At 33.6% G+C, this 25,096-nt stretch overlaps 2 protein-coding genes across 3 annotated transcripts in view; both read right to left on the bottom strand.

The window, feature by feature from the left end:
• Positions 1 to 5,630, bottom strand: part of LOC118195810 (acetyl-coenzyme A synthetase, cytoplasmic-like) — a 105,354-nt gene extending 99,724 nt beyond the window's left edge. Inside the window, exon 1 of the mRNA XM_035367143.2 lies at positions 4,936 to 5,630. Coding sequence (XP_035223034.1) covers positions 4,936 to 5,294 — 359 coding nt within the window. The 5' untranslated portion in view covers positions 5,295 to 5,630. The remainder of the gene's footprint in view (positions 1 to 4,935) is intronic.
• Positions 5,631 to 15,145: 9,515 nt separating this feature from the next.
• The window catches only part of LOC118195814 (retinal homeobox protein Rx3-like), a 117,954-nt gene continuing 108,003 nt past the window's right edge, over positions 15,146 to 25,096 (bottom strand). For both annotated transcript variants that reach the window (XM_085821993.1, XM_085821994.1), the window contains exon 3: positions 15,146 to 16,153. In XM_085821993.1, the coding sequence (XP_085678119.1) occupies positions 15,632 to 16,153 (522 nt within the window). In that variant the 3' untranslated portion in view covers positions 15,146 to 15,631. The remainder of the gene's footprint in view (positions 16,154 to 25,096) is intronic.

The raw sequence follows: 25,096 nt of genomic DNA, 5'->3' as shown, positions 1-25,096 counted from the left end.
TTTTGTCTTGCCGCGAAGTAAGAACTGAACTGATTGAATGAGAAATGTATCTCTAATGAAATTCGAGGAATTAAGTTTAAATGAAATGCAGTAAAAATGGGTATAATTTAATAGGCCGTACAAGGAAGTAATGTGATGACCATATCAGACTTTTTATGTTTAAAAATTAGTTTCTTTGAAAAATTTTCTCAGCTCTTTGTTTGCACTGTTCTCAGAAACTGAGATATTGAAAGAACCATGTAACAACTGCCAGGGATGCACTCGGAAGCGTTAGCTAACGAGGTTCGAGTCTTTTTTTTTTATCTTAAAAATCCGTGTATCGTTCTCGGAAAGCTACATGATGTCATGTCAAGAAGAATTTCTGAAAATAGAGGGAATGTTTCTATTGGATAGGACTTAGGGTGAGGTTTCTAATATTTCAAATGGTCAGGCCATTTCTGATTTTAAATAGTGCTCTAAAAGAATTACTGAAAAACAAATCTTCTCAGAGATCATTTAACATCTTAAGAGTATAAAAGTAATATGTGATTTTAAATTGTTTATTTACTTTTATTTACTAAAGTGAAGAATTATTGTTTATTCTCTTAATTAAGAAAGCGTTTTTAAAGATTAAATTTTGCTACAGTTGAGTCCAGCTTATCCGAAATAATAGAGTAGGGTCACACTAGATAATACTCTCAAGTAACCCATGACAAGAAAAGGCAAAAGCAATTATAATGCTGTGAATTAAATATATATATTACAATATATTTTAGGTTAGTTTTTATTATTATCATTTTTTTTATTTTACAGTTCTTAATGAAGATGTTCTGAGTTTTTATTTATTTTCGCCATAAAAGAAATTCATTTAAAGTTAGAATTGAATTCATTGACTTGTAGAGTCATTATTATTATTATTATTATTTTAAACAGGAGACGTGAAAAACGTGCAGGGACTCGAACCTGGATCTCTAGAATACGCGTCGAGTGTGCTACCGTTAAGCCGCGAAGGCATCTGTTGGAATGAGGGAGAAAATACCTTATATACTCCCCCTTTTAAATGGGGACTGGGGATCGGGGGATCCAGTCGTTAGATTGTCTACGTTAGCTATATAGAAGTCACGTGACGACTGAGATCACATGAGTGCATCTAATTTATTCTAATAAGGGGGTCATGTAGAATCCACATCAGATTTTTTTTAATTGTGTTTCGGCCTTTGGCAACTTTTGCTATGTCTTGATCTGCTTAGTCATGTTCGTTTTTATGATAAATAAAAATTGTTCTTTTTATACGTACATTCTCGATATTCATGATATTTTTTAATGAAGTTTTTACGTTTTTCCACAGAATGCATTTAAATGCACAGTTCTTTAAGCATTTTTTTTTTAATCTTAAATCTTTATTGACCTTTAAACCTTTTAAAAAATGTATAATATAGACCAGAGTTTCTTAAACTGTGGGTCAAAATTTCTAGCAATTTAGATATATTTTTAATGATAGATATATTTAGATATATTATAATGATTTTACACTTACTAAATATTTTCACATAATGTATCTGAAAGTAGATAAAGATACTACAATACAGACAAAAAAAAGTTTCGACGTATTTTTTATAATAGAAACGTTTATTTTGCTACAATGATATGTTACATTACAAGTGAAAAAAATGACAGTTTCACTCACGCGTGTGTCGGATTTGCGCAATGCTTATAGGGTCCCGCAAAATTTTTGTAAATATTATGGGGTCCCCCCCACACCAAAAAGTTTAAGAAACGCTGATGTAGACTATAATTAAAACAGAACACTTGAAAACTTTAATGTTTTACTTTTTTTCGATTATTATTTTTAAATTACTAAAATGACTTAGAAAATTAATGTTTTAAATGAATAGTATTACAGTTTAAACTTGTGAATATTTAAATGTTATGTCAGTTCTAAGAAAGAATTGTGTGTTTGTGATTATGGCAAAGCCTCGAGGGCTATCTGCCTACGGAGAGGGATGCCTTCGTGGAGGACTTTCTAAGGGAAACTGGCTCGTATACACGTTACACATGGGGAAAACCACGAAAACGCCCATGCAGCCAGCCCGTTCGCGGGATTCGAGCCTCGGACCGAACTACCAGTGTTCAGCGACTTTACCGCTCGGCCGCTGGTCGGCCCTCAGAAAGAAGGAAATAAATCTAATATTCCCATAAATAATAAGAACTTTTCCTTTTCAGAAATTTTGTTTCGTAATAAAATATATTCTAATTTAATGCTTATGCCATCGTAATCCCAAAACAGAGCTAATCATAAAATGACTCTGTAAAATTGTAATTAATTCACCAAAAATATATAAAGTATGCTCTTCGGAAGTTAAACAGTAAATTGTTATTATTATTTTTTTTACATCTGAATTATTTTTTGCTACATTTTTGGTGAACGAAAGTATAAATTTTTCCTTTTATGTCTAATTCGGCACATGCGCGCTTTTCAATAGCTATTAATGCAAGCTTCACAACTCTTACTTATGACATACACGTACGTAAATAAGTCTCAATTTTAGTTCAGTAAAAATTTCTGCACTTTTTGCAAAACAACAGACAAAGCCAATAATAATATGAATAAAATGATCTATTTAGAAAAGACAAATCGCTAGATGTAATTAATTGCAGCATGCCAGAAGGATTTTGACTTTGTAAATGTCTAAAAAAGTATATATTTTTCGATTCCCCCCCCCAATTGTTGCAGTTTTTCTATAGACTTTCTTTACCAGTTTCTGATAATTTTTTCCGCCTTCAATGGCGGGCCCTCAACCGAGTTTGGCTTGGCCACTACTAAGGCCAGAAGTGGCCGTCACTTTATTATGGAGGCACCCAATATGTGAGCCCCCTTTGCCTCCAAGAAAGGGACGGATAGTTAAAACCATGCCTTCTCCGGGATTCGAATTTGGGCCCTTTGGTATCGCAGTCGGCTTCCCTAACCGCTATACCATCTGGGCGGCAGTTTCTGATAAATTGTATAGAAAAAGCAAAGTAACCAGTCTTCAATTTTAATAATTTTAATAATTTAAAATATTCATTTAAAGATATTTATGCAACATCTAAAAGCGTATAAAATGCATTAAATTTGCGTTTAGGAGTTTGTACTGATTCTTTTTGTTTGTTGGTACCCAAATTGATGTGCTTTTTGTTTTCGTCTGATTGTAACTCAAGATTTAAGTTTAAATTCTCCATTTAAATCTTCACTTTTTTTTTTTTTTTTTTTGTTTGGAAGGAGGCAGTTTTAAGCCTATTGCTGTGATTAGAATTTGATCTGCATTCCAATAAAAATGCTTATTTCCCTTCAATAAATTCTGAAAAAAATTTAATATTCATAGATTTATCTTGTCCAAGTTCTATATTTCAAGTTATTTGTTGATAGGGTTTATTCTATTAAAAGAATTGTACCAAATTATCACAGTGAAAATAAATTTAAAATCTTTCACTTTATCTTATAAATGTCATGCTTCATGTTATACGGCTTTATTAAAAATATTGTTATTCATTATTTTATAAAATTCGTCATAACAAAGATAATCATTGAGGCACTTAAATGTGTGTATGAGCTTTTAGACTACACAGATGAATAAACTGAGCCTGAATTTAAAGACATCATAGCGTTGCTCAGAACTCATATATTGATTACATGGTTCTAAACAGATTAATTAAAGTATATTTTCAAAAAGAAATGTTTATAATATACACAGGATCGGTGGTACGCTTTCTGTTGTCCAATGCCTATAGAAATTTCCTACCGCTAAATTTTGCCGCCAGGTGATGTTGCAATGACTTTGACGTCGGCCTTGTACATGTGTAAGTTTATTATAATATAAATGAAATCTTAAATAGTATGTCATGCATTTAACATCGCATTATTGTATTATTTCGAACTGAAGCCGGACGTTTTATTCATATTTTTAAGATGTAAAATTAGAAAATTGTTTAATATATAATAATAAAGCAAATACGTAATAAATAAATGAATAATAAAGGAAATATTTTAAAAACTTATTTCTGTTAATCTCTTTCTCCCAGAAATCGGGTCTTACATAATTAAAGTCTTGAAAATCAAAATGGTTTTATAACAGGAATTTATGAATGCTTGTTGTAAAAGAATTTTTATTTGTTATTTGTTTTCGAATTTTTAGAATTCTACTGAGCTTAAATTCGAGGGCGGCTTAAATACGAAGCAACATGATATGTGCTCCGGCATCACAGCTTTTGCAAATTTTTAGAAAAAGTCCAGAATTAGACGAAAAAGAAAGAATTTCTTATCCGTTCATCTTAAGTATAGAAAAATGAAAGTTCAGATATAAGAAAATTAAAAAAACTTATTGTTTAATTAATTAAATTTTTATACATGGATGTTTAATTAATTTTTAAATTATTTATTTATTTTTTGTTTAAAATACAATTTAATTGTATAAAATATGGTTTTGTTATTTTATTTCTTCTTGTAAATTCTCTTCTCTTATTGGTACAAACGAAAATATAAAGCGCATTTTTTTAAATTTGCATGTGGCAGCAACAGCAAGTAGAGAAAAAGCCGGTACTCTATCGACCCCGCTTTCTGTTGTAGGTATTGCAAGGCTGTGCAAATGTGTCAGAGTTTAGCACATTTTATGAGGTTATTATTATGATTGGAACTATATAAATGATTTATTCGGCTATTAAAAATCATTTTTATAACGTTTTCTATAAAATACGTCACAGAACTACTATTAGCTCTGCAGTACGTTAGGAAAACTTTACAAATACTACATTACACGACAAAGTTTCATTTCAGAAATTTTGCCGTGTAATGTAATATTTCCACTTCACATTTATTGCCTATACAGCATCTAATTGGACGAAGCCTAATGTTATATAAATCGATTTTACCCATATTTAGTAGGTAATATTTAATAACAAACTGTTAAAAATATTTCTTACCAATAAAATGCTATCTGATCTCCATGTCCAAGTTCTATATTTCTGTCCAACGCGTTGTAGCATATGTTAGTGGTTGCTCCTTTCATCCACTCTATAAACACTTTACCTTTGGTGACATCTATATTATAATTGACGATATTTTTGGAAGGAATAGCGGTTTTCCAGTAAAAGGGAGCTGCCGCTTCTGCCCAGAATGTATCAGGATCTTCCAAGGATTTCTTATGCATTCTCCAGAAGTCTTTCAAACTGCCTAACCTGGATTGGGTGCACTGTTCTTCTGTAGCCACGAAAGCATATTTACTGTTTTGATAGTCACCGTTGACAAAGCCGTTCAGTCTGGGAGCTTGGCTGCTGTCCATTGTTATTATTTTATTGTTTCCCGTTACCAGTATAACTCACACAAAATGCGTTCTGATCCGAGCTAAATGGAGAAATAATGAGAAAATGAAGAACTGTTATTTCATGTTTGAAGGAAACAATCGCTTGAACCTCCTATTGGCTGGCAGCTGACGGTGGGCGTGATTAGTTCTTATGTGCTACTATTCTCGCAAACTTCCCTACAAACAGCATTAGCGACATCGGGGCATTTCGTGTAATATAATTCAAGTTTCGGTAGAGGTTTAATGGAGCTTCTTGTATACTACCTAATTACGCTTTTACGTTTTTCGTACGTATTTTTTATTTAAAAATTTAAGCGAGATATGCAGTGCCCGCTTAATGAATTGAAAACAGAAAAATAAACAATTTTGTGACCCGCGTAGATAAAGATCCGTTTGACCTTACGTCGTCGAGTGTTAACATCTTCTGAGGGTTTTGAACTAGCAGTTAATAAATCCGATAAACAGATTATTGGTGCTATTTCAATGCCTGAGACTCGATACTTTTTTATGTATGTATTTGTGCTATCAGATATACTTTTTTCGCTTATTTTTTAGTTAATAAGAAACAGGGAATTGAACTTGCTTTTTTCATGACGCTTCTAGCATACTATTGGCCAATCGTTAAAATTCGAGAATTCAAGTCCTAGTGAATGGCTTGGCTGCATGAGGGTTTTCCTCATGTAACGTAAATACGAACTAGTTGTCTTTTAGAAAGTTCTTAGTTTCTTCATATGGAAAACTTTCTAATAAAAATTAGATTTTTCCAGCATTGATCTTAAATGGCCGATTTTTTGTGCTCATATTTTACCTAAACAATGTTATGAATCTTGTAGCTCTGTAGCATTAATATTAAATACGTAAGCCTGAACTTTTAAATTGCTTACTTAAAACTTTTAATCATTAATGCACTGTTATAAGTTGTTGTATTTATTAAATTTGTTTTGCATTATTGCAATTATTATATTTTAATTTCGTGTTTTGTCTTGTTTTTTAAGATAAGACTCTGCTTTTTTATTACGGCACCAAGGTACACCTGTATGTCGATGGTCTTCAGCTTATGATAACTGTATTTAAATTTTAAAAAAAGCAAATGTGATTTTTTTCTCTTTTTTTTGTTTGCTATTTAGTTTCTAGGAATGACGCAGTTTCTAATTTGTAAGCTGTAAATGATTACTTAAGAGATGATACAGAAAAATAAATTATTCCTGATATGTATCTTTTGTGTGCATGGTTTACGCGCACAAATTATGAATGATCATATACGAAAGCCAAACGAAAGGAATAAAATAAATAACTTATATAATACCTAGCTACGAATATAGCTTGTAGGGTTTATATTTATTTTAACTAACATTTATTTTAAGTTTAAACTATTTTTCCTGTCAAGCCTTACTTTCCCCTTTTTCCTGTCAAGCCTTACTTTCCCCTGGAATTCCCAATGCCAGAGTATGTAAATTTTAGTAGAACGCGCAAGGATTCAAATTATCAGCGGAAGTATTCTGAGTTAAATAGAAAGGAAACGAGTTCGAAGTGTGCTTTCTTGCTTCACGAGTGTGGAAGTGGCTAGTTAGAAATCGAAGAACCACGCGTTTCGGCCTGTGTGCTTGCCTCGGCAAATTGTTAATCTTTCAACGTAATATTCAGAGTTTGCTGAATTATCAGCGGTATTGTAGAACGCGGTGAGGCTTTACGTTTAGACAGCCTCGTAGTTAGTCGCTTGTTATTATCTCTTTTTAGTCTCTTATTTTTATTTTACCGCCGGGTCGGCGTAGTTTGTGAGCGTCAAGAGCACGCATTTGTAACTTCTAAAGTTGAATAAAAAGGGACTTAAACCCTTCTCAAGACTCTGTCTAATTTCCAGTTTTCAGCAGTCACCACTTTGTTGCGTGCAGGTTGGAAGCGCGCAACTTTACAAGCTACAGGAAATCCACAAAAAAGTAATTGCAGCAAAGTGTTGAAAGCTTCGCAGAACAGTGTTCTGTATATTGCTCATAAAGTGTACGTCAGTCAAGCAAATTTGCGTTAATAATATTCTATAAATAATATTCCTACAAAAGACAGATATCTAAGACAGTGGTCTCAAACTCGCGACCCACGGAGCAATTCTATTTGACCCGTGCATGCTTTTCAGTTGTATATTTGGGACACAGTGCTTACAGGTTTAAAGATGGAGAGATATGGATTAAACGTGTGAAGAAACGTTACGTTACTCCCTGCTGTTGAAGGGAAAGAAAGATAAAATGACTATGTTGGGAGCTTTACCTTTGCCACTGTATTATGACTGTACATCAGGTCACGTGATTAGGATAAGGTGGATTAGGATTTCCCAAGTTGGTACAGTATATAAATTTAGTTTTCCAGCAGACAGCTGGTGATGCTTTACTATTCTGAAATTTCTGGTTTTTAATGCCAAGGTTAAAAGTTAAGTTATTTAGTGATTAATTCAATATATTGGAATCATCTGAAATAAATGTCAGTCTAAAAATTTAACATTTAGCTGCAAATGCATTTGAATTCAAGTTATTCAGTGTTACTAATAGATATTTTTTACAGATGCCAGTCTTTAGATTTAAAATAGAAAGAAATATAAATTAAAAAGTTTTTCTTTGTATTATTATTATTATCGTTTATATATGTTTTGATAAATATCCAGTAAGTGAAATTTTAAATGTTTAGTTTTTTTTTTGTTGTTTTTTTAAAAATGTTTTTAAATTTTGTTAAGAAAATGTTCTGCTCATCCATTTTTTCCCAGATCGAGCATAAAATTTGAGACCACTACAGCCTGTGGACCAAATCCGGCCCGCAGTTTAATAGTTTAGCTGGGCGAATATTTAAGGTTTGTGAAGAAGCTAAACTTTCAAAACCTCTGATAAAAATGTTATTCACTAGCGGGCTTGTTATGGGAAACACTTCATTCTGTCATGTATTACTGAAGTAGTTGCGTCAGGGTTAATTTTATCCCTTATCGTTTTATTCACTGTCTTCAGTTTTGTAATTTTGTTCAAAGAGATCGATGCCGAATAGTCTGAAAATTTTTATTGAGATTTTTTGAACTCAGACAAGTAACAGAATTTTTTTTGAATGAGAAAATCTGTCCACAACCACTTTATCGAACAATGAATGGCTATGAAAATTATCACTTGCCATAGACATCGTGGTATATCTTAAGTGAACTCAACTTAAAATTGCTGGAAAAAGCAGTGCTCATGCGTGAAATATACTTTTTTGTAAAGCCATATAGTCGGAAACGTGTAAAATTAGAAACAGAAACCAGATTAAACAAGTTTAATAATTTTCCATGCAGTAAAAAAAATTAAAATACTTTTGCCCCCAAATATTCGTATCGGATATATTTTCTAAGCTTAAACTACAGTTATAACAGCGTTATTTGAATCTAGAAATAAGTTAAAGAGTTGACTAGAGAGAAAATAATGTTTTGGTAAAAAAACTGGTACGAAACCCTAATAGACTTAAAGTGAATTATCGCTCCATCTGGAAGAACTGCAGGGTCTTGAAAAAGGTTCTAAGACAAACTTTTTATTAAATCGGAACTAGAACATGCATACAAACTGCCAACCACTTGTTGCGATGTAACTTAAAGTAACAGTAAATTCAAACTGAAAACTAAGTTTATTAGCCAAAGGCTACACAAATGGTTTAACACGAATTTAGCTCAAACTTCTCACGACGTAACAATTTAAATGTCGGCAGCTTAATACAAAGCCGAAGAACAGAAACTTATCTGAGCTAGCAGAAACCTAGTAACGTCGGCTCGAGAGGCAGAAAAACGCGCTGTCTAATAGCCCAACAACCTCGAACTTGAATACTCTTAAATTAATTTGCATTCTGATGAGAAAAAGGAAAAGGAAGTGACAGTAGAGATCTAAATCAAAGAATAACTGGTTATTCGAAATAATAATAATAATCTTGAAACGTGTAAAAGACATTTCCATATTTCAAAATTCATTTGAATGTATTATTGAAGAGTTTCCGTCATACCTTCTGGAACGTAATTAATCTGAAAAATGATATGTTAAAATAATGTTTACAGAAATCGATCTAAATTAATTCTGTAAATATCTTTCGGGAAAAAACACACGGTAATTAAAACCAAAAGAACAGGGATTTCTATCTGCATTTAAGAGTACTTACCAATGCGAAGTCATTTTCAAAAAAGCAGTATGTAAAGCTGTAACATAGATCATTATTAAAAAATGACAATTTGCTACTAATTTTAATGATAGGATGTATTAAGTTCGAACTTCAGTCTGGTGAAAAAAACCATTACATTCATCGATTTAGTACAAAATTAGATTTATTATGTAATTCGTTTATTAATAAACGGAAATATTTTTGGGTAAGTGTCAGTAAAATGCGTATAAACGTATAAATATATACATATATATATCACACAATCGATTAACATTAATGTGACCACTTGTCAAAAGCAAAAATAACTGCCCTCCGCAAAGCAGACCGCTGCAAGACGTGTAGGAAGAGAGTGAATTAGGTTCTTGAATATGTTCACTGAGATGTTGAGCCATGCCGACTCCAGTGTAGTGGCCAGCTGCGCTAGGTTACGGGGCCTGAGGATTCATGGCGCGAACAACTCGATTGAGGTGGTCCCATAGATTCTCGATTGGGCTTAAGCCCGGGGAGTTTGCTGGTGGAGGAGTACGGTAAAGTCATCCTGGTGCTCTTTGAGCCACGCACGTACACTGCGAGCTGTATGACACTTCACATTGTCCTGCTGGTAGCTCCCATCATTCTGAGAAAAAACAATTCGCATGTAGGGGTGGACATCGTCCGGAAGAACAGATGCATATTTCTGTTGATCCACAGATCCTTCCGCAATGATGAGTGCCCCTAGAGAATGCCAAGAAAACATTCTCCAGACCATAATGCTCCTTCCTTCAGCTTGGACTCTTCCGGCAATTATTGCAGGGTGTTTGTTTTCTGACATTTCATGCTGTATACGCCAACATCCATCTGTCTAATTGAGCATAAAACGTGATTCATCGAAAAAAGCAACCTGTCGTCTCTCAGTGGACGGTACTGCGTGCAAATTTCAGCGTTTGCCGCCAATGAGCTGCAGTCAGCATAGGTGCTTTAACCAGGCGTCTGCTGCGGAGGCCCATACGCAGCAACGTTTTCTGAACTGACGTTAAGGAGACACTATTGGCAACCCCTTGGTTCATCTAGGCGCTTAGCTGCGCGAGGATTGCACGTCTATTCGCCCGAATGCATCTCTGCAGTTGTCGTATGCATCCGTCATGGCGTGGCAAATATGGTGCCCGTGGTTCACCATATATATATATATATATATAATTTTACTACTTTTATTAACAAATTGGGCCTTTTTGTTTTTCATTGTAGCTTGATCGCCCTCTAGCTTGAAGAATTACGACTTTTATTAACAAATGACTGTTTTTTCCTTTTTACTCTTACTTTTGTGGCCATGTTGAATAATTTTAGCTGAATTATCCATTTTCACTTTTAGAAGCAGTTTTTTCTTCAAACAACTTGACTGACGCCATTTTGAAATCTTTCCACGTCTTTCCGAGTTTCCCGACCCCCCTTTGAAAATTAGGGAATAGTTACAGCCAACGGACAGTCTAATCGCATTGGCTGTTGCCTTGTGACATTGTTCCCCTACTTACGTCACACGACAAGTGGGATGGCGATAAAGGACACTGAGGGGAATTGCAACCCCTTTTCAACTTGTTACACAATGGAGAACTCTACATAACCACAGGTTTGTTTTTTCAGTTTCTTTTACAAAAATTTTTTTCTTGGTCTTAGCAAGACCCACTGTGTTTGTTTTCGTTTAAATTTAATTTCAGTTTTCTAAAATTTACAAAGGTGTAATTCTTTAAGCTTGCAGTTCCAGCCCGTAAGTTATTGTATTTTTTGACTAATAGCAGACCGCTATTTATTTTTATTTTCATCTTAATTCTTGTACATCGGAATTGTTTTTACATCTTTTAACACCTTAATGTGTCATTTTGTGCGGAGGCGCCGGGAAATTGGAACAGAGAATTGAGACTAATAAATTTTCTAAGACAATTCGTCTATTTAATTAAAATTTGTAACGCAAAAGTTTCAATTATCTGTTTCGGCGAAACGCGTAATGGAATTAGCTTAATTCGACGTTCAGCTAGAAATTTCCCTTGAAAAGCCAGGTTGGACTTCGGGTTAAGCTAATTTACCCTTTTCCGCTTTATATTTTTATATGTTTATGTTTGTTTTATGTTTTAACTTGTTCCATCGATTGGTTTTTCTATGTTTTAACTTTACACTTGTCACATCGATAGGTATTTACTGTATTTTTTGCTGTTACTAGTTTCCAAAGATTAGTATTTTACTGAGTTTAATTTTACGTGTAGCATTTTTCACCCTTCAATGACATTGTTTTTTAAAAAATGTGTTGAACTCTTCTTGGAGCCACAGCTCCTGGTAACTTTTTGGCGAGCTTTCTACAATTTCTCCTATATATATATATATATATATATTTCCGTTGCTGTTTGCTCTCAGAGCCTAAAAGTTTTACGATTTGACCCGTCACAAAAAAGAGTTTGTCAACCCCTAGTCTAGCATATAAAATAAATGTGCAACTGAAAATAGGTAAAAAAAATCTGATGTGGCCAGCACATGACTTCCTGACAATTCATACTTTAAATAACAACGAGCTTTAAGTAAATTATTGCTTCTGATTCATCGTTTGTAAACAAAATCTAATTTATTGTTCCAAGAAAGAGAAAGATCTGTGATGCAAAATTTTGGATTACGTTTTATTAAGCCATGCGTGAAAACTGTTTCTCTAAATTTATGTCAATGTAATCCAATGTTTGCCCATTAATTTCTTGATTGATTTTTTAATAATTTGAATAATATATGATTTAATTGGATTTGATGAAAGAAATTAAGTGTTTGTAATATATTCAATACTGATACTTTAAAATGAATACCATAATTTAATTTCTTCTATGTTATTGCTATAGTATTAACAAATCTAAAATCATTTTGATCTGTACGTATATGCGCGTGATATTGAGGTACCGGTAAATTAAGCTCTTTTGTTTTTGGAATTGTACTTGAACGGTGATTACCGTTCTGTGATCAATAAAAAGTAAAGAAATAGCCATTTTCGAATATGCAGTTTGTTCTTGTGTCTCGTCATCATCGAAAGTACAAGAGATTAACAAATGCATTTGTATACGCATCGCATTTTTGGGTAACATACCAGCATTAGAAAAGTTTTGAAGTTCTGCAAACTAAATGCTGTTTTAAAACTAATTCTCTTTTAATATAAATAAAATCATATATAAATATAATAAAAATGGCCTTAATAAATGCTGCACTATTTTGGACTAAACAGATTATAGTTATTCTGCATCTTCTCACAAATTTCTGATAATACTTCTAAGTAAAGCACCATTTCAGTTTTATCATATATGATCAGAATTTAATAAATTTTGTCAATCCTGATTGTATACGCATCGTGTGCATCTTACATTCGTATAGGAGTTTTAAATTTAAAATTAAAAAAGTTTTGGATTACAACATAATATATATTTTCCTCGAAAATCTGGTCAATAATAATGTTAGGTGAAAAGACTCTGTCAATAACAGCTGCTTTTAAACAATTTAGTTCTTAATTAAGGGCCGATTTAGAAGAGCAAGCTTGGATTGGAGAGTCTGGAAGAGATTTCCATTTGTCTACAAATGATTTGTATGAGAACGGAATAGAATTGGGTGTCTCAAGTGCAAAAGTGAACTGAATAGCAGGATCAATGAATTCATTATTGAATTTCATTGTTCAGCTTACGTTTGAGCCTGAGACATCCAATTCGAGATCGTCGTTACACGTAACATATTTAACATTAGGGCTACTTTCTACTGTGAATCTTCCTCTGCTTACCTTCCACCACACTTCAAATCATTTCCTTCGACTAAACAGAAGTTAGTTTCATTTTATTCCTTCATTTTTCGTGCAAGTTTGCTCCTGCTATTCGGCTCTTAATCATGAAATAAATTAATTAAAAGCAGTTACTATTGTCAGAGGCTTTAAAAAAATCTCATCTCAACACATCAGAAAGCACCCTTTCATTTTAGAAGATCGTAAGAATTCTATCTTTCCATCGATTAGCTAGAAAATTGTATGTGTTTTACAGAAGTTGAACTTTCGGGCTGCTTTCTGTTCTGTCAGAAAAATCGCAGTTCCGTATTTAAAGAACTCCATATCGGATATGAACTGCTGGGGTATGTACAGGATTCCTGGCCAATGTGGTTTAAGTTATATTGGTCAAACTAAGAGGGCCTTAAATTTCGCGCTTTGGAATATGAGGCATATGTTAGGAAAAAAGGAATGAATAACACTTAAATCTGCTGTTGCCCAACATTATTTGCCAGAAAATACCATTTTTCTATTTTTCCTTTTTACAAAATTGTTCAGAAAACATTTTCCGTTGGATTCTCTAGAAACATTTCAAATTCATAAAATTGTTTCAGGTTTAGTTAACGATCTCCGTTCCAATCCATATTTACCCTTCAGCTTTTAAGGTATTATTTCGTAGTTGTTTTCATTTTTCATCAAAAGATGGCGCTAGTAGCTTGACTCCCTTCCTCTCATTTTTATCACCTTATCTTATCAGGGACTTCTCATTTTTCATTTGCTCTTCTGCAGTTGAAAAAGAAGGTTCTGTATTTAAACATATTCTATTTTCCATATCTCCTCTTTAATACTTTATATTCTATAAAAGGCCGCACAGGCGGTATAGTGGTTAAGGAAGCCTCACTGCGATACCGAAGGACCTGGGTGCAAATCCCGGTGAAGGCATGGTTGCGACTGTCCGTCCCTTTAATAGGAGGCGATGGTGGTCTACCTATTAGGCGCCTCCATAATATAAAGACCACCACATCTGGCCTCGTATAGAGTAAAGGGCTGTGTTACACTGTAACTGTTTACAATCTGCCATTGGAAAAACATTTTATAAAAGGTATAAAAGTAATTTAAATCACTTATACAAAAAACCACAATAATTGTATCACTGTACGTTTCAATAAATCAACAAGTCAAAAGAACGTTCTTGTGGACCTTCAAATGCTTTTTGTTTTTTATATTAATATCTTTGTTACGCTAATCTAAATATTTTGATAAAGTAAGGGTTACGCTATTCAAAAGTCAAAAAGTAAGAAAACCGAAACAATGCAGTAACGCAGAATTATTTGTGCCTGCAGGAGACAGATGGTATTATTAAAATTTCATTGAAAATTTTCTTTGAGATCCACGTGAAATAGAGACAAATTTTTGCCTAAACATATTTTACTTATTGCCTAACATGCACAGTTTTTCTGCATCTTCGATAAGTTTTGAAGTATATTCCGTTTTATTAGCATTCTTTTCTATTCTACCAACAATCAACAAAAGTAAGTTTGCAGTCCAAAGTTGCGCTAAAATAGTGTAGGTAGTGAAAACTTGAGAGGACAATTTTATTAGTTATCTCGAGTCTGCTCATTAAGTTATCAGTTAATTACTGAGTTTCAGCGAAAATGCAGAAGAATCATTACATTTTTCAAAGTTTATTCTTTCGTAATCCATTCTTATCTTTCTAAATCCTTTACAAGTTTTATTGTAAACACAGAAAAATAATTCTTCCATCATCACGTCGTTAATCTTTAATAACAGCAATAATAAACGTTAACAGAAATCATCAAGTGTTAATTAAGTGTTAGTAAACAGTCTCATTTATATAACATACATCTGTAAATTATTAATTTATTCTTATCTTATCGTTTAATTATTCTATAAATATATAAGTATCGGTACATTTAATATTTACGTTTTTTTTTTTTTTTTGTATGTGATAAATGACTGACAAACAACATGATACTGACTATATTCTACGTAGGACAAAAATAGTAGAAGTTCAAAATACTATTGAAGAGATCTTGCAAGCTCAGATTTACCACAAAAATTGTTACTGCAAAATGAATACACTCAGATTTAAGGTACTCTGGGATAAGATATTTGATAACAAAATACACATAAAATGAGCTAACTAATGAAGATAAATTTTCGCAGTTACTATGTAATCATAATAGATAGTTTTGTAAATACGTTTTTCAGTTTAAGTCAAATGAAAGCACTACTATTCAACACATTTTTAGAGATGATTTCATATACTTATTATAAAAGATTTCGTGGAGTTTGTAAGCAATAAAAACATTTCTTGCACAGAGTGTCATTTGTTCACTAGATTTATCATCGCTGTCTCGAAACACACATTATTTACTTAATCATATACTAATATAATTCATGTTACATGACCTTTAGTAATGACTTGCAAGTGTTCTTTAGCTTTATGCCTCAACGAAGCAATACTAGAACTTCTTGGATCAGATATTTCTTTAGATGACTGTTCAACTATCTGATCGTCATTGTCCAAAGAGAGATTTAGGGGCGAATTCTTAACCTTGGTAGGTGTATCTGTGGCTACTTGCCCAGAAGTTAAATTAGCAGGAGTGAGATAGCTTGGATACACTGTATGAAGCTGGAAACCAGGTAATCCAGGTAGTCGTAATCCCAAGAGGGAAGGAGTCAACCACGGATCAAATAGCATGGGAGCATTGGACCCCAGGTGACTCCCCACTGATGTCATACATGGGACGCCGGGACTCAGAGGTGTTCCGGTAACAGACGTATTGTTTATAGGAGACTGTGATCTGGAATTGGAACTTAGAAGACTGGAGCTGACGTGCCCGAGACTTCGCAAAGCACTCTGGTTCTCAAGTTTCTCTTGTCGGCGCCATTTTGCTCGTCTGTTTTGAAACCAGACCTGGAAAAAAAATTGCAATAAATTTTATGCACAAAGTCTAGTTACAAGCTTTATAGATAAAAATATACAGGGTGGTCATAAGAAGCGTCCCCGATGTATGAATCCTTAGCGGCCTAACCGCTCAACTAATCGAAATGAAATTTCAGGTACATTTTTATGCTATTTGAAGGTATGTACTCTAGATTGCGATGATTTAAAGCAACAACGGTTCCGGTTACAGTCAAAACATTTCGAAACTTGCGAATGGTAATACCCACTTTTTTCTGAGCAAACTGATCAGCGCACCGAAGAAACATAAATGGCGCTGATATGAATTCCAATAAAACGCTGTTATTGGAACTATAAGCTTTCAACGTGCCTACCTTCACAGACGATAACGCATTGGATGTTGGAGATTGTTGACAATAACGAGAACGTAACATCGCAATAGGAACCTGTATAGCTTCGCATTTTATGACATCTTTCAGTTCTGACAAATCTCGTCAATTTGATGTGTAAACCTCAGATTTCAAGTAACCTCATAATTAGAAATCCATCGTAGTAATGTCCGGTGATCGCGGTGGCCACGTATCTATCTTGAAACATTATATACTTTGAAAATTTGTAATTCCAATAAAAAATAGTTTCCCTCTCCTATTATGTGCTATCAGTAGTCCTTTACAATTATTATTCTTTGCAAACGAATTACGCCGGTAATTTTCGCCATACATGCGTAGTCTCAACACCATTTATGGTTCTTCAATACGCTGATTGATTTGCGGAGGAAAAAAATGGGGGTTGCCATTCGAAAATTTCGAAATATTTTCACTATAGTCGTAACTGTGAGAGTTCTATTGTCTTAAATCATCACAATTCCGTGCATATACCTTCAAATAATAATATCTGAAATATCATTTCAAATGGTTGAGCTCTTTGCTTTCGCTCTTCAGAAATCTCGAGGACGTTTAGTAGTTAGAGAAGAAAACGTTAGTATTTAACTTTTTAGTAGTTTAAAGTGTAGCTTCTGATTATATTGAGTAATATTGTACGAATATCGTTGAGGAAAAATCCAGCGTTCTGTTACATATTACTTTTGATAGGAATAAATTTTATTAATCCGTTATTTTTTAATTATTTATTGGACTTGTGTATTCAATCTACTACGAACCCGTACGCACGCAATAGTATTAAGGTTTCAGTTATTTAATATGTTATTTGCATATGCACAGCTTTTATTTACCTACTTGCAAAAAAAAAAGTATATATATATATATCCATTATTTTTTTAAAGATTTGTTTAATATATTAATTGTTCAGAAATAGCAAAATGTTATATTTTTTCTTATATCAGAAGTAGTCCATGCATAAAAAGAGTTTCCCTTTTTGCTATTCATAGCTATTTCTCTCAGTAACAATAGAAAAGTTTGTAGTTGTAAGACCGAAGATTTGAAAACCGCATTTATTTATGAATTGGACCTCCAAGTATGAATGATAGTAACCTGCTAACAGATAATTAGATTCGCCTACCAGGCGAAGATTCATAACTAGATGCATCTATAAAGAAATTCAGTAACTAAATTTTAAAGAATTTAATTTTTTACTGTTCATCAAAGTTATCTATTAATTCCATAATTTGACTGAAGGTCTTCAGTTTATCAAGTGGAGAATTCAAAGTTTTTAGTGATTGTGCCTGCGGAATGACGCTGGAAATCAAGTTCACCCTAGACACGTGTAGAGACATTAGGTATTTTTTGAAGCAGGCAAAATGAAAAATTAGCATCGCCTTCGCCGGGAATCGAACCACGGACCTCTGGAATACCAGTCCAGCGTGCAGAACCACTACATCACGATGGCACGCTAGTATGGCGGGAGAAATACCTTATATACTTAAGACATGAAATGGCCTATGAAACATCTGCTGGCTTTTCTTTAGAGCTTTTGAGGGGTTGAATAGAGGAATTTTGATAATTCCATCTTTAAATGCTTAAAGAAGTCTTTTGGTTGGTCTTTAAATTTCGGTGTCGTTACTTCCACCAGCAGCCGAATGGTTACGACCGCTGAATGCTAGGGGTTCTATTCCAGGCGAACGCTGCGGCTACAGGGTACCTGTTTTTTGTGTTTTTCTCTGTGTACTTGAATTTGGGCTAGTTTCGTTTAGAATGTCCTCCGGGAAGATATCCCTGCTCCTAGGCAGATAATCTTCCTGCGCTTTGCCATATTCAAACGCCTAACCTAACCAGTCTCGTTATTTTCTCAGGAATACTTCATGTTTAGGAAATTAAGCGCATTCAGTATAATTGGCTGTATGTTTTTCTCCTAGCAATGGTGCAGTTCCGTTTATCTTTTTTCGGTTGATCTTTACATTATGGTAACTTGGCGATTTTTTGGCGAAAATTTGGCGACCAACTCTCCTACAGCAACCCTCTATTTTTTTCCCCGCCGCCATTTTGTCTTCACGAAGTAAAGACATGTTTCTTTTCTTTTTATCTACTGAACACTTCTTCCAACAATCTACCAGCCGAATTACACTTATGCTAGAAATTTTATCTAACAAAACTGCTTAATCATGACAAATATTCACTGCAAAATTGGGAAAAAGTGCAGAATACCATACTACTTACGCGTTTTTCAAAATAACACATACACATAAACCATGTACACGTCGACTCATTTTTACTTAAAAAAACATCCCAGAATTACACAAAAATGGCATTGCGCACACTCTTCACTATATCCATGTACACTGCTTTTTTCTCATAAATTAGAAAATTTCACGAAAATACATGACAATTTTCTGAATCTTTAAACCCGGTAAAAAGAACATATATGAAATTACCTGATCGCAAAAAAGTATATACCCTATCCAAATATGAACATTTCCACATATGAAATAAATAAAATATCCAAAAACTTTTACCTCTAAATCATCTATTATATTATAAATGTCACCAACGAATTCATACCGCAAACATTACAAATACTTAGTGTCAAATATTTAAATTATTTTCATGCACGTTTACTTCAACTAAAACGTATACCAAATTCCTACAAACATAAAATTCACAAAATAACTATCATTTAATTAAAATATAATTAAATTCAAAAACACTACTTAAATTATAAATAAGCACATGCATTAAATTAATAAAAATTAGCTTACAATCCTAATTACTTTAAGCTAAATCATTGCTAATAACAATTTTCCCAATAATACCAAATTACTTCACTTCCACCTTACATTTAGAACAATGCATAAAAATAATATCCTCAAATAATTAAAAATACTAACTTACCTAATCTTCTTCAGAATCTTGATTACGTGTCCGATAAACGTTTCTTATTTCTGTTTCAAGATCTTTAAAATCATACTTATAGTTCACAGCAAGGTACCAGGTAAAATAAATAACTTAATAAAACATCTTTACTTCTATCTCGCACAACCTTAAAGAAACACTTATTACTACCCCTTTCAATCCTACTAAATACCCATTTCGAATTCACTTTAGTTAGGGCCATGGGATCCAAAAATTAACGAACATTCTTTCACACAACACAGAATAAAGCCAAAGACAAAATTTCCAGATTTTTTCCCGATTTCCCCCCTTTTCCGATTAAAGAACCGTAATTCGTCCATTAATATCACATGACATATCCCATGATCTCTCATTTCCCTCACACAAAATAATGCGTAATCGGAACTGAGTACTGCTCACATTATTACCAAAGTCCCAGGTAGTAACCTTTATCGCCTCCAAAACGTCGCCAAACTACCAGTTACCATATTCTAAAGATCAGCCCTTTTTTCAACTGGTAATCGTAAGATCTGTAGTTTCTTCTACATTTATGAGACCATGGAAGATTATAACATCTCATTTGGCTATTCTCAAATTTCTACAAGTTAAAACACTGTGTGGAGCCTAATCTTGGTTTGTAGCTTCCAGTGTTTATACGGGGGGAAGTGTGAGGATCGTAAGATTTGTAGTTTCTTCTTCATTTATGAGACCACGGAGGATTGTAACAGCTCATTTGGCTATTCTCAAATTTCTGCAAGTTAAAACACTGCGTGGAGCCTAATCTTGGTTTGTAGCTTCCAGTGTTCGTACGGAAGTGTGAGGAATGCAGTAAATTATGAATCACATTTCGTTTGTATGTTCGCTAAAGTTCCCAAAAATGGGACTATAATCTTAGTCTTTCATGGTGAATTAGCTGACTTAAAGGACAATCAATTTCCTATCAGGTCTTTCTCGGTATCTTGTTCAATATCATCTATTAGTATGTCCTTGATTATTGCTTTTACCGTTTTTTAGTGTTCAAAACATAGATATGAAACGTTATAGACTTTGCGTAGCCAGCTGCTCAGAAATCATCATTATCCTTTAAAAAAATTCTCAGCTGCCAATTTTTGATTTCGACTCGTTATATATAAGTTATTAAAGAATAAGATGTTTCTATGCGATGAATCAGTTAGCCAAAAGCCCAATACAAATGTGTGCACACATACAGTGCTACAGTGCACATAAGCGTACAAACACATATATACGCATACACTGCACATATGCTTGCAAAACTCAAATCAAGTAAAAGAAGCAAGATTGCATTTAAAAGGTTGAAGCTAGTTGCCATATGCGTCGGTTGCAAAATCAGACTTGTTTGTAAAGGGTTCAATAAATGATAAAGAATAAAATCTTTAAATATTTCAGTTGTAAAATTTTATTATTATTATTATTTTAGTTTAATGCCATGTAAACTTGTACTCGTGTAGTGTAAAATATGAAAGGTCCGTCAAAAAAATAGAAATCAAACTCTTAATAGAGAGAAATAATTATATACAAAAGTATGCGGTAGTACCTCGGTATATGTCAGCTTTGAAATGCATCCAACTTGCTGTGCATTGTGTTTGGACGTAAATTTATTTTTCATTCTATATTTGTTTGGAATACATCTCGAGTTCGGTAAAGTCACGTCTGCGCTAGTTTATCTCTTTCTAGACAATGTAATGACTGCCCATGAGCATCAGTATGCTTATTGCGGTTTACCAGAAAAGTACCCACAGGAAAAAAGCCCATAGAAAAAATGCTCATAGAATAATGCTCACAGGTATAAATGCTTACAGAAAAAAAGCCCACACAGAAATATGCCCATAAAAAAAAAAGCTCACATGGAAAAATGCTCACTTAGAAATATGCTCACACGGAAAAAAGCTCACACAGATATATGTTCACATGGAAATAAGCCCACTGATAAATAAAATACATAGAAATAGCCTTACATTAATCAATCAATAAATTAATCGATTTGAACATCGTACACTTACTTGAATTTTCCAAAGAAAAATTGTTTGAATTATCAAAACATCTATGGTATTGCTGTGTAGATAACTGCTTGATCGCGTTATAAAAAACCAGGTGAATTATTTTTCTGATTTAAGAAAATCTTAATTTTATTTAATTCTGAATTTTTAATGCTTTAATTTTGGGAAAAAACAGATGCTTCTAAGAATATTATTTAGCTTCAAAGAATATTATTTATTTTCCTTTTATTTGCAATTTTTGTCCAAGTTTTGATACATTGTGAAAAGAAGCAGGGAAGGGAGGGGATTTTGCTAAGTCATGATTTTCGCGGGTTGTTTGTCATTTAGAATGTTCGAGAACAAATTTCTTTTGTGCAATTGAACTTTAGGACAGGAAGTACTTGACGGAAAAGGTCAGAGGTTGCCACTCCACTTTCATTGTAAGTCATCTGGGGTTGGCGATCGGGATGTTCGGTCGTTGAGTGAAGAGGAGCGCGCATGTGTAATCACCCTTATTTCTGTCATTCAGGGTAGAAACGTATTATTGACTGACGCTGAGTAAAACTAGTGCGTGTTGTGAAGCGAGAAAAAACGAGGAGATATAATTCGCCGTTGAGATGTGATTACGGCGGAGAGCGGCAAATACGCTCCCGCCGGCTTGGGTGAATTAAATTTTTGCTTCCTGGTGTGAAACGAGCCTGAAACCATCGTGAACCTTTTTTTTAATATCAAAATATATTTTTAATATCAAAATTAACTTCGACGGGCAACCGATGGAAGGAATTTGTTTAGCGTGGACTGATGAAAAACCTGCGTCAGCCGTTCTCTAAAATACCTAGCTTCATAGTCTACGATTTTCCTTGTGGAGCTGAGAGTCTATGCCGGCAGCCGTGCGGGACAAGCGGTTCTCCTGCCTTCTAGTGTGAAAAATTTTCTACTACAGAAACCAGTCGCAGGCGTTCACGTCGCTTTAGTTTTCTTCCAAAGGATGTGGTTATTCCGTGAATGCGAGGTCTCACCAGTCTTTCCAGGGCCCTCTTCAAGTCGTAACAGATATGTTTTTTTTTTTTTTTTTTTTTTTTTTTTTTGTTATCAATTTTTCCAATGAACTTTAAGGAAATTACACAATATTCTGTAGGACGTTATACGTCATATTGAATATCTAATTCAATTCTAACTGGCTGAAAATTGTCTCCACTTCCCCTTCTTAATTTACAGAGACAATGAAAATCGTAATAAGTTAATTACGGTATAAAAATATAGTTTGTTTTTGTGAAATCATCCTTAGTATAGATGTTGAATTTCAGATAATGTGGTTTTTTTTAACATTCTAGGATGTACTGGTTAAAGTTAAATTAAATGGGTCATAAAGTGAACTCTGAGATTAATTTCATTAATTGAAAGGAAAAATGAAATTTGTAAATCCATAATTTGAAGGTGTAAGTGATATAAATTGATGATTTCACATGTGTAACTAAAATAAGGAATTGAGTATTGATTACCTAGGATGTGAAATTTAATTTTAATTGTTGAGAAATCAGAATAAATTGTATTTTAATCTGGAACCTATTTCTTATGTTTTCTTTATATTTATTTATGTGTTTCCTTATATGTATATTGAATTTACGTCCTGTTATCCAATCCTCTCACGGCACGGTCCCGGATGTATTTACACAACGCAATGCAAATAATTTCACTTATACGATTACGAAAAATATTGAAGTTAACTAACTCTTTTAAGAGTTTGTTTTCAGTTTGGTATTTAGTTAGTTCCGAGTTTGGTAGTTAGTTTAGTTACGGATTCACCAGTGTCTGTTTCTGTATTGGTGTTTACCTTTAGATGCCGATATGGAAACAGAACAGTATATATATATGGCAAAAACTGTATGTGTAGATTTAGTTGCTATATAAGATTAACTGGACCGTTTTGAATTAGGAAAAAGAGAGAAGGAGGAAAGAAAAATGAAACAGAATATACAGCGCAAAATTATTAAAATTTTAATTGTTAAAAAATGAAATAATAGTAAGTATAAGTTACACATTTTATAACATAAACATTTAGAAGAATAAGCAAATAGACATAATTATTTTATTTAAATTACGTAAAATACCTTGTTATATATAAATCATGCATATTTCACATAAACTTAAAACTTATTAGGTATTTTTCTCGCCCTAGCATGTCTTCGTGGTATGGTGGTCTGCACGCTGGGCGCGTATTCCAGAGGTCCGTGGTTCGATTCCCGACGAAGGCTTTACTCATTTTTCACATCTCCTACTTCCAAAAATACCTAATGTCTCTACAAACTTACTGAATATTAGCTAATATATATAATAAATATCTAATTTTATCATCGATTTCATCATAGTTCCTTGTCAAATGTAAGTTTTCATATTTTTTTTTTTTTACTTCAGTACGCACTGTATTTACAATAGCTAGTAATAAAGTTGACAGACTAAGTCTTTTTTCAGCTCGTCAAACAAAAACCACATACTAAGACGGCTACAATTAAATAATGAATTAAGTACCTTATGAAAGCTTTCGTAATAATTTGTTGTTTTAGATTTTTCGAAGGCTGCTTCATAATGATTCCACACTTCGGTTGGAAACTGTGGTCTTCTAGAACTTTTTTGCTCCAGACTTAAATAACTACATTCAAACATCAATTTCTATAGATACACGTAAAAGGTATGCAAAAATAGAGTAAATAAAAAACAAAAATAAACTATTGGCAGTTACAGAGAAAAAATGTCGTACAGGGGGCAGTGGTATAAATTATTACAGTACATGCAAAATTTTACTACAGTTTTCATTCTTTTATATAGCGCTCCTGAAAAGGTTAATATGAGCATTTGTCCAATATTTTTTTCAAATGATCAAATAATTTTTCTTTAAAATATTCAAGTAGGTGTACGATGTTCAAATCGATTAATTATCGATTGATTAATGTAAGTATATTTCTACGTATTTTATTTATCAGTAGGCTTATTTCTATGTGAGCATATACCGGGTGGCCAGAATTAAACTGACAGTGCTCACACTGTTCTGTAGCGCGATCTATTTGCGAGAATGACGCCACATTTTCTAGGAAGATTAAACAAGACGGTGGACGAAGGATTCCGCATAAAAACAAATTAGTTCCAAAAGTCACCGCTAGGAGAATATTTGGCGCTGTGTAATAGAAAATAGAGTGTTAACAAATGCAAATCAATACGGAAATAACTTTTTACTTTGCTTCAAATGAGGTTGAATGTGGCTGCCGTTGTTGCGGACCACATATTGCATTCTGTACGCAGTATGCACAACAGCAGAAAGTAACATGTCTGCAGGAGTCTCCCGTACAGTCCGTGATATGTTATCTTTCAACGTAGCCACTCCTTGATATACATTGGACTTAAAGTAACCCCATAGCCAGAAGTCGCATGGGGTAAGATCAAGTGACCGAGGTGGCCATGCAGTTGGAAAGTATCGGCTAATGACTCTTTCTGTTGTGAATTTCTGTCGTAGCATCTGTTGCACCCGTACAGCAACGTGTGGAGGGGTTCCATCTTGCATGAAAATTATTTCCCCCAGGCACTGTTTTTGCTGAAGTGCCGGAATGACAAAGCTGTTCAACATGTGGCGATATTTCTCTCCGATAACAGAACAGGTTTCCCGTCCTGTCGGGGTAATG

Source organism: Stegodyphus dumicola, chromosome 8 (assembly GCF_044657685.1).
Source record: "Stegodyphus dumicola isolate Sdum_Otavi_A_Nest chromosome 8, ASM4465768v1".
Taxonomy (NCBI): Eukaryota; Metazoa; Arthropoda; class Arachnida; order Araneae; family Eresidae; genus Stegodyphus; species Stegodyphus dumicola.
The sequence above is the reverse complement of the archived record's forward strand: the minus strand, read 5'-3'. Positions and strand labels throughout refer to the sequence as shown.